The sequence below is a fragment of the Bubalus bubalis genome, chromosome 6, assembly GCF_019923935.1.
Source record: "Bubalus bubalis isolate 160015118507 breed Murrah chromosome 6, NDDB_SH_1, whole genome shotgun sequence".
Lineage (NCBI taxonomy): Eukaryota > Metazoa > Chordata > Mammalia > Artiodactyla > Bovidae > Bubalus > Bubalus bubalis.
This window is the reverse complement of record NC_059162.1, coordinates 34,269,761-34,279,816: the sequence shown is the minus strand read 5'-3', so window position 1 is coordinate 34,279,816 and position 10,056 is coordinate 34,269,761. Positions and strand designations below refer to the sequence as shown.

The window sequence follows — 10,056 nt, the reverse complement described above, 5'->3', positions numbered from 1 at the left end:
AAACGACTTAGCAGCAGCAGCAGGATGGCTGAAGACGGTGACTATGGAACTTGACCTCTGGGGTTGGTGGTGAGAGACTGTGCTAATGTCAGGACTCTCAGGTGTAAAGGCCTTTCTGATGCATTTCTCTTATCTGAACCAGCCAGAGCCCTTACAGGTCCAGACAGTATACCAGGGTACTCCAAACACCCCTCTTATCCCCATGCTTTGATGAAGAGATTGGTTCAGGCTTTGGTATTGGCTCCTTGTTGCAATTGAAGGTACGAAAGAATCAAATAGAAAAAGCCAACTCCTAGGGTCTTATCCACTGGAAAAGCTAATTTAGTAGGTCTGGGTGGGATATGCATTTAAAAAAGCAACTTACTAATTCTGTTGCAGGAAGTCTGAGAACACTACGTTAGAATTCTTGAAAATAAACCACCCTGGATAACCTCCCCGGGGGGGAGGACTCTTCCAGCAGACATGGGGTTCTCAGGAGCAAGGTCTCTGCCTGGTCATCTTCAGACCATGGCCCCAGAGTAAACATTACATGGAAAGACCCCCCAGCCCCCACCCCCAGCCCAGGACAGCAGGCTAAGCAGTCGTCTGGCTTGGCTAAAGGCTCAATGAGGGTGGGCAGTAACCTCCACTGAAAGAAATATTTTGGAGTCAAGATGCAACTCTTTGAAGGTCCTTAATGAAACGGGTTAGGAAGGACTATGAGTAAGAGTAGCAGGAGAAATGTGAGAGGGGCAAGTGGGCAAGTGCTGAAGGTAAACTCCTCAGTGTTGTTGTCTGTCGAACCTCCTAAAGGATCATGTAATTCAAGACAGTAATGACATGCGGCCGCGTCCAGAAGGAAGAATGTAGCAATCAAAGCTGAGAAGCTTTACCAGGGTGGGTCAGCTATACTTCTAGGGAGGAAGAAAAAGAAATCTGGTCTTATAAACACCCATGGGTAGGTAGATCTTTGAGAGCATGAAGAAGAAAAAAGTGAGTAGTTTTTCCCATAAATTACCTAATACCCTTCATGTAGGACTTACAGACGCATAGTCCTGGCTCATTAATTGATGTTCTCTGATTGCTGGGGCTCAATTTTTGAAGCCAGGAAAGTGGAGAAACTTTCATATTAACAAACTGTAGCTTAGTCATTTTAGTAGGTCACGTAATAAAGTCCAGTCTGTTTTATTTCTAACCCAAATATTGCAAATATACAGAAAATTACCAGTACAAAGTTAAACACATCCAGATTTATTTACACAGTGCTAAAGAAATTTGAGTTTTATTTCCATTTCATGGAATTTTATTCTGGGGTCTGGCTTTGTTGTGCAACTGACATAGGTCATTGAAACTTGATTATTCCACCTCACATGCAATTTTCTGCCCCAAGGGAACAGAAAACTTGGGGTTTTAGTGCACATGCAGTAATGATCTTAATACTGCTTTAGATTTGAGTAGAAAGGCTATCTGACAGCTTGGGGAGGAGGGAGAGAAGGTACAGAACCAGGAGGGACCACATGCTCAGACAGGGAACAGGAAACAAGAGAGGGATGGATACCAGGCACACATGGGGACCCTGAGCATATCTGTGCACGAGGATGAGGAGGGTACCATCAAAACCCGACCCTCCTCCCTAGACGTCCAAACACAGGAGGTGGGCAGAATCATCAGGAACACTCAAGTCACGTGACCACAAACTGAGGGCATGCGGAGGATGAGAACTGCATTAAGGATTTGGGCATATCATTAACATGTACACTATACAGTTTATACATGTATATATGTACACACACACACACACAGATATATATATAGAAAGGTACAGATTAGTTTATGTTATTCTATATAAACAAGGATGCTTAAGAATGTACCGGTGTGAAAAAAAATGCACACAGTAAGTTGCTGAAGACAACTTCTAATTAGACTTCTGATTCTTATTTGTTATAATGCAAAGTAGCCAAGAAATCAACATATTCCTGCTATTTCAATCATCCTCCATGAGGGCGAGGCCTTGACCCTCCTGGGGCAGGACGGTGTCCCTGGTGCAACCTGAGCTGGGCAAACTGGTGGCAGATGGAACAGTCTGGCCTCCCTATCACTACCATGTGGAAATCTAAAACTTTGGTTTTTGTTTGAAGGACATGTAAGTCCATGTTTATTTATCTGCTTGAGAGAAGAGAGTAGCAAAGTTGAAAAGCAGAAGCTCTTCCTATTTTAGCAGTTCCAAGTATCCAGGTTAATGTGGGGCAAGGGGGCAGTACCAACAGTGAGCAGGGTGAGCTCAAAGCCACTGCATACAGAAGCAGGGCTCTTTAAAGCTCTCCTAAGGGGAAACAAGAAACTCTCTACTGGAATCACTTGCTTAGAAAACAAAGACTGAAGCTAGGCCAGTCCTGCCACGTGGAGTGCATGGGGATCGCCCTGCACTCCTCTATCCTTGTCCCATGGTGAAGGCCACGGGAGAACCAGCTGTGGTTGACAGAGCCAGTGGTGGCCAGCACGTTACCCATCTGCCAGGGATGAAAGGCCAGCTTCGGCATGCAGAGGCCCAGAGGTAAACCTAAGAATGAGACAGACACCCTAGAAAGCCTATTCAGAGGCAGATGACAAATTCTAAAGCTTTAGTTACATCCAATCTGTTGAATCTCCTGAGCCCAGCCTAGAACTGCCACAGTCCTGCAAACACTTTCACTCTTCTAAGTGGCGTTCCCATTCGATGAACAGCTTAGGTGTATGCATCCCTGGTCTCAGGTCTCACTGAAAACCAAAAGCCCTCTTAAGTCCAAGATACTTGTCCACAGAGCATGAAAGATGGTGAGTTCACCACCTGGATTTCAGAGCTCAGATCACTCTGGACAGTCTGCTATGTCCAACCTACCTTATGATGCTAACTTCTATTACTGAAACAGTCCCTTGTGCTATTAAGCCTGACACTACACTTTATTTTCAGAGATAATGCTCCAACCTGACATCAGTAGGACAAATCAGAAATCTCTTTTTCTTAGGAGCTATCGTGGCTCTATTAGGCTGTTTTCATCTTGGGCCAGGGACATACCCTTGTGAGATGCGGAAGGCTAGCCAGCCAGGCTTGCTAGCAGTCCTCAAACTGACTAAGCTCTCCAGCCAGTCATGGGTGGGGAACAAGGGAAATGGAGAGGGTGACTCATCAGTGGAGACTCTATTCCCACACTCTTGAACCACCGTGACCTTCAATGAGGTAAGGGGCGATTTCTAAACACATACTCAAAATTGCCATTACTTTTGCTTCCAGCCACGAAAAACTTCCTGTTTACCAAGTTGGCAAAAGAGCTCTACATGCTGCTCTGAAAGAAAGGCCACTGACCCGTGCCCTGAAGAACTGCAAGACATTTGTAAGAAAGCAGCCTGCTCCCACCTGGCATCAAGAGCATCCATCAAAGTGCATGAGATCCGAAGACAATCACCGTCACCACTCATGACTCAGGGACCTTGACATCTTTACTCCATTTTTGTGCCTCAGCTCCATCTCTAATGGGGATTACAAACCCTGTGTGTTTTTTTTTTTTTATTCTCACAAGAATGCTGTGAGGTTCAAATGACATAATGCAAGTGAAAAAGTGCCATGAAAACTACCAAGTTCTACAGAAACCCCAGGTATCACTGTCCCGAGTCTTACATGGTTAGAGAAGAGTATTAACTCTCTTACATGTAAAACTAATCAGAGAATTACCGTATGTCGGCACATCTACTTCGGTGGGTGCATGTGGGGAGAAGGGTGTATGGTCTACGCAGGTCTTCTCTGGGCATCAAATTCACATGGGGCAGGAGGTGAGGGTGAATGGGATAAAAGCTGAGACTTTTTAATTATTTGTGAGCTGGTGTATCTTTGGAATTACTTTCAATTTAAAAACCTTACAAAAGGAATGAGATTTTCCTAAAAAACTAGTGCTCTCTGGCTCTAACAAATATGAACTCTCTTTACAAAAACTGCCTTAACTTTATAGTTCCCTGACTTACGTTAATCTTACTGCAGTTTCAAAGTTTCTTTAAAATTCTCCATCCACTCCCTCCCCTGCGTTCCCTACTGTTGTTAATCCATTCTGGTGAGAAGACAATTCAGCCATCTGCTCACACATTCTGACAAAAGTTCATTTGGCACGTTTACCTTTTCCTGACTTTCTAGCCATAAAATGAACCAGCAGCAAAATGGCAGTTACCACAGAATGTCCCCAGTCGTCACTGTTGGGAGAGACCGTGACCGGCACAGTGGGTGCGCTAAGGCTGGAAACGCACTACTGGGTCCGAGTACAGAGAACAATCACGCTGTACGAAAACTAACGACGACAGCTTTCCATCACTGTCTGGCCACCCAAAAATCCGCCTCGCTACATTTTCTAATTTATGCCATTTTTTAAAAATGTCAAAGGGAACATTTTATTAAATTTAAAATATGAACTTAATGTATCACATACAACATCAATCTGCACTAGAAGCATGTTTTTCAGTTGGTTTGGCTCAAAGTTTCAAGCCAACAAATTACTTGGCAAAGCTGGGGAAGTGGAGGGGCAAGGAGGAGAACTTGGTAACAAAACTGAAATTTTTTTTTTTTTTTTAAAGCTTAAAACTGAAAACATGTCTAGTTACGGCTCCATGTAGAGCAGCAACCTAAGAGGAAGCGAATAAGCAGCCATTCTAATGATTCACGGACGAATCGTCCTCAGAGGCTGTGCTGCGCACGCCACCAGCCGCTGCAGTGAAGAGGCTGCTCAGCCTGGGTACCCAGCTTGAGCCCCATCCTTGAGCAAGTCCACTGGCACACACATAAGGCATGGCTTGAAAGATCTTGGAAGAAGCAAGAATTTCTCCTTTAATAGGTGCTAAATCTAGTCAATTCTCTGCTGTTCCCTTCTTCCTGCCCCAAGTTAAAAATATTGCCCTTTAGGTTTTCCTGATTTAGTGTCTTGGAAGCACATGTAAGTTAGTTGCCAAAGGGCAATTAACAAGGGTATTGCCTAATTAAACAGGGGAAAAGAAAAATCACTGTGGCCTATGGCTCCTGAAAGAAATAACAAAAAGCAGTGATCTATGTGAGGAGCTGGTGTGCACTATGCTTGGAGTGGGGCTGGCCCCAGAGGGAGAGAGGCTGCCCAGGCTGTGCCAGTCATTGCAGCCTCTTTGCTCATCTCTGCAGCTGCTTCGTGGTGCTGGCACTGTCCAGGGATGGCACAGCCCAGGGACAGCACCGAGGGCTTCATGAGAATTGATGACGAAGCTGGCTGGTGCCCTGGGGTAGGCGCCACGCAAAACATGTGACTGTGGGGTTAGTGAAAAGTTCCCTTCAATTCCATTTCATTTCCCTTAAAAACCAAAACCAAAAAGGGCCCATACCTTGCAAAAACACAGAACTCGTAAAGTTAAAGAATTAAAAGTTTCCCCTCTCTTCTCCGAGCCAATTGGCAAGAGTGTTTCGGGTCCCCACCCCCCTATTTCTTTAGTGTAGGTCCTTTTGGCTTTGATGGAAGCAGCAGAAACAGAGCTGGGCCCTTCGCAATGGGAAATTTATTTCCCCAGGTCGGAGCCACAGGGAGTGTAGGAGGTACTGCGGTCCATCCTTCGTACTCGGTCCCAGCTCTTTTGAGGAGCTATTCCAGAAGGTCCTGAAAAAACAAAAGACACGGGCCATATTATTTACAGACCAAAAAAAAATCCCTAATCCTTATTTTGAAAGCCATTACGTAGCTTCTGGGTTGGCCAAGTCTTAGTCATTAAGTTGCTGCTTCTAGCTTATACCCTCCGTTGCTTCAAACATACCTTGGTCATAAATAAAAAAAGAATCGCTCTTTTTAAAAACTTCTGCGCCACCCCTCAAGAAGAAACAGTCTCACCTCATCTGAGTCATCATGATAACCGCTTTTGTGAGTGTGGGAGGCCGTGTCCAAAGCATCCACACCATCCACACCATTAGCCTCTGCGTGCTGCTGGAGCACCGAGTACCGATGCACCAGGAACCTGGGGGCGGAAACTGCTGTCAACCCTCACGTGGTGAGGAAGAATGCATTTCTTATAGGGCTGTGGACTCTCCAAGTTTTACACACTCATAGAATGAGCCGCACATACAGGAAGCACAGCCTATAGTTGGTATATGAAAAATGGAAGGAAAGATTTGGGTCTGATGTTTCAGTAACATCACTTCAACTAGTCAGTTTTCACCAGCGGCAGACTCTGCCCTTGGCTGACTTGTAGGTTTGACGGACTCCGGTTCCTTACCTTCCACCACAGACGTATTTCTTCACAATGAGCACTCCTGCTATGACTGTGACCAGCATCAATCCCACAGTGGCCAGGATAATTGGAACAGAATTTGACTTGGAATTCTTGATAAATTAAAACACAAACACACAATAAATTTTGGGCGTGCATATTCCAGGACTGAATTCAAAGAGGCTTCTCAATTTCTTATTTCTCTGTTCAACAATCTGTAGTCTCTAGGCACCTAATGATGAAATGTTCCCAAACCCCTCAAGATGACCATCTCAGTGCTACCAGAATACCACAGCTGGCAGAGGGTAATCAAAACTTGAGCTGCCTTGAAGCTGTCAGAATAGTGCAAACTCAGGGGCTTCAATGTCAAAGTTACACTGGAAGCTATGGTCCTAGATCAAATATAATTGTGACTGTTCCCCGTGACCACTGGTCATAAGTCTTGGAGCTTTTAAGGATGAAGCAGAGCGAGAGACCATGACAGTAAGTGGGCTGAATGAATCTAGCAGAGGGCCATCACCTGGAAAGGAGCTGTGCCAATGCTGTCAGGCAGGCCCTCCCATGATCACAAGATTCATTTCTTAAGTTTTCATATGTTGTTATAAATAAGCTTTGTCATATCGTTGTCTGAGTGTGACCTACCTGCTTCTGGGTGGGAGATAGGGAGTGTGTGTTTTCAGTGTATCCCAGAGGAGGCGGAGCTGGATTCTGGGACAAGCTGTGTCCCTGTGGGCGGGAGTCCTGTGCAATCACACACACAAACACTCTGAGGACAGCCGCCAGGAGTGCAGGGCAGTGATGCAAAGAAGCAGGAGCTTGCCCCCAACAAGTACACACACCCACACACTCTTCTCCCCCTGCCTTCTTCCACCCCGTCAGGCCCTCACTCCTGAGAAAGTTAGACAGGAGGGACTGCAGACTGTCCATCTCTCAGTTTCCAGATTAGGAACCTGGGGTCCACAGTCTTCTGTTCCCAGTCACACTGCTGGGCCAGCACTTCTTTATCAAGAGGGTTCCTCTTACCAGATTCCCATATCCAGGCCAGACAGTTCAATGCTACAGATCTGGAATCAGCTCTCAAACTTGCTTCCAAATCAAGACCAGCCCCTTATTACGGCAGTGCAGGTTCTCCTTATGAACACACCTGACATGACTCGGCACAGAGATCCCCACTAACCAGGGTCCCATGCCCTTCCCTTCCACACGTGCAAAACCCCAGCCCTTGATGGCAGGACTTGTTGAGTCTTTTTTCTAAGTGACTCTGAGCCTCAGAAATTTTCTCAACCCTAAGCTTCTAAGACTTGGATAAATACTGAGCACCATTTTCCCTCCCCCCCCCCATTTTCAGTAGATGAGCTTATTGTTGGCTTAAGTGACCATCCTTCATCCTAACAGTTTCCGTGCAACGGGAAGCCTGACATAAGTGGTCTGGCCACTTGTATTAGGTGATAAAGTTCTCGACACACTGTAACTTTGACCTTCCTGGCAGAACTCAAAACCCCACTTGTATCTACACCAGATCTACTTTAACACACCTGCTTTTCTGGACTCAAAAAGTTGCTTGTGCATTTCTTTTTCAAGTCTTTCACTTCTCGAACTGGATTCACGCCACCCTGGCATTTGTCTCCTGGAATTTTCCGGTACCTGAGGGGCAGAGAAAAGGTGCTGACAGAATACAAGGATGCACTTCTGGGTTCTTGCTTACTTCCTGAAAACAAGATTTGAAAAGCTGCAGAAAAACTTCTGGTCCTTACACCATCTTTCAGGGCTTGGGGGAGATCCACAGGGGTGCTGGGGGGATATCCTGTGTAGTTTCGGTCCTTGGACAGTCCACACACCCCTTGCCATGCTGCAATGACATGCCGACTTTCTGCCCTACGAGACTGCTGGGGAAAGCCCGTCAGTACACAGGGGCGGGGAGAGTTATCAGGGGAGTAGGCAGTCAGGCTCCTCTAGAATGGCACTCTCTGCTATGGTAACTATTTACTTTTAAATTAATCAAAATTACTTCAGTTCCTCACTCTAGTGTCAATAGCCACAGAGGGCTAGGGGTCACTGTATCAGATGCAGCAGATTATAGAGCATTTCCCCCACCACAGAAAGTTCTACCAGACAGTGATTTTCTAGACTCTCTCAAATACTCAGAACAGCGTGGAGGGAACTTTCTCCCTGCACAGGGGAGATGCAGGCCCGACGCGGGAGAAGCAGCCGCCTCACCCGTTTGTTGTCAGGTGCTCTTCTCTTCCGTACAAACAAAACTCGAGGTCGTGGCCCTTCAGTTCTGGCTGTTCCACACATTTGGAGTCATTTTCTGGACGGAAGTAGCCAAAATCACTGTAAGAATCAGCAAAGAACGTATCTTTCAAAGTTGCTGAAAGACAGGACGCAAATAGCAGTGAAGGCTTTATGTGGGGCAGAGGATGGTTAATATTCCAGGCTTGGGTTGCCAGAAAGCAGCTAAGGAAGTCTGTGACATATAAAGAGGTCTCTTTAGGAACAAAAGCACACGCAGAGGGCTTAATTGGGGGGTGGGGAATGGCTTATGGATTGGGCCTGGTGGACTGAGGACTCAGTAGCTAGGAGTTCCACACAGACAGCTCAGGCTCAGGGAAGGGAAATTGCGCAGTCTATAGCGGGTGGGGATACACGCAACTAAGACACAGAGAAACAGTGCATTAGCCACAGACCTAAACGCATGGACTCAGCAATTCTTTCATCTCCAAATAACTCATTATCAGCAATTCTTTCATCTCCAAATAACTCATTATGTTATACCCATGAGAGTGTATATCCAACCTTTCCTGCCTTCCCCACATCTGTGTCCCTCTCAGCCTCTTAGATGGTGCCTGATGCCAATGTGAATGCCCATCCCTGCCCTCCATTCCATCCCATCTCTCCATAGTGACCTGTTCTCCTTTCTCTGCTTTCCCCAAAGTAAGGATATGCAGGGCCTTGGCACCTCGTGCCCCTAGGTGGGGGCTTGCTTCATGAACAGCTTGGAGGGACCGCCAGTCCCCTCACCCGGCAGCTTCTCCTTAGCTTGCACCTGTCCTCTTCTTTCACCACCCTCTCTCCCTTATTGGCCAATTTTCTCTTTTACTTGTTCTGTTTTACTCATTTACTTTTTATGCTCTGCATCTTGGCTTGAAACCCCCGCTGCAACCTTGAAAATGAATGTCTGCGCCCCTGCAGGCCCACCAGTCACCCAACCTTGGGGCTTTCTCCTTTCTCTGTCTTGCTCACTTTGGCCACCTGGCACACCACTGGGCCCACCCACTGCAGCCCCGAGAGCTGCACTCAGGTTTCTCTGGTCACTGCTGGCTCTGCTCTCTTCCTAACATGTAGGTGCAGATGTTTCCCAAGATTCTATCATTCATTCTCCTACTCTGTATCTGCTCTCCCTTCATGAGCTTAACTATTTGCTGCAACTAAAACTTCTAGGTTTGGACTTCCCTGGTGGTCCAGTGGAGAAGAATCCACCTGCCAACGCAGGGGACATGGGTTTGATCCCTGTCTGGGAAGATTCCACATGCCTCGGAGCAACTAAGTCTGGGAGCCACAACTGCTGAGCCTGTGCTCCGCAACAACATAAGCCACCTCAGTGAGAAGCCCGCACACTGTAATGGAGAGCAGCCCCTGCTCGTCACAACTAGAGGAAGCCTGTGCACAGCAACAAAAATACAAATAAATAACAATTTCAAAAAATTAATAAAACGTCCAGGTTCTACCTCTCTTGAGCTCTAATCCTACATTTCCAAATACTTGCTGAACACTGCCACATAAATCTGTTGACAGAACCTCAAAGAAACAAAAATGTTCAAAATGTATCATGTTTCC

The 10,056-nt window shown here is 46.3% G+C and overlaps 1 protein-coding gene across 5 annotated transcripts in view; it reads right to left on the bottom strand.

The window, feature by feature from the left end:
• Positions 1-1,130: 1,130 nt before the first annotated feature.
• Positions 1,131-10,056, bottom strand: part of SORT1 (sortilin 1) — a 67,853-nt gene continuing 58,927 nt past the window's right edge. For 3 of the 5 annotated variants that reach the window (XM_025288149.3, XM_044944598.2, XM_025288151.3), the window contains exons 16-21: positions 8,437-8,553; positions 7,755-7,863; positions 6,862-6,960; positions 6,226-6,332; positions 5,844-5,967; positions 1,131-5,615 (exon numbers count right to left, since the gene is read on the bottom strand). In XM_025288149.3, the coding sequence (XP_025143934.1) occupies positions 5,601-5,615; positions 5,844-5,967; positions 6,226-6,332; positions 6,862-6,960; positions 7,755-7,863; positions 8,437-8,553 (571 nt within the window). In that variant the 3' untranslated portion in view covers positions 1,131-5,600. The remainder of the gene's footprint in view (positions 5,616-5,843; positions 5,968-6,225; positions 6,333-6,861; positions 6,961-7,754; positions 7,864-8,436; positions 8,554-10,056) is intronic. The other 2 variants (XM_025288150.3, XM_044944599.2) reach the window with 1 other exon arrangement.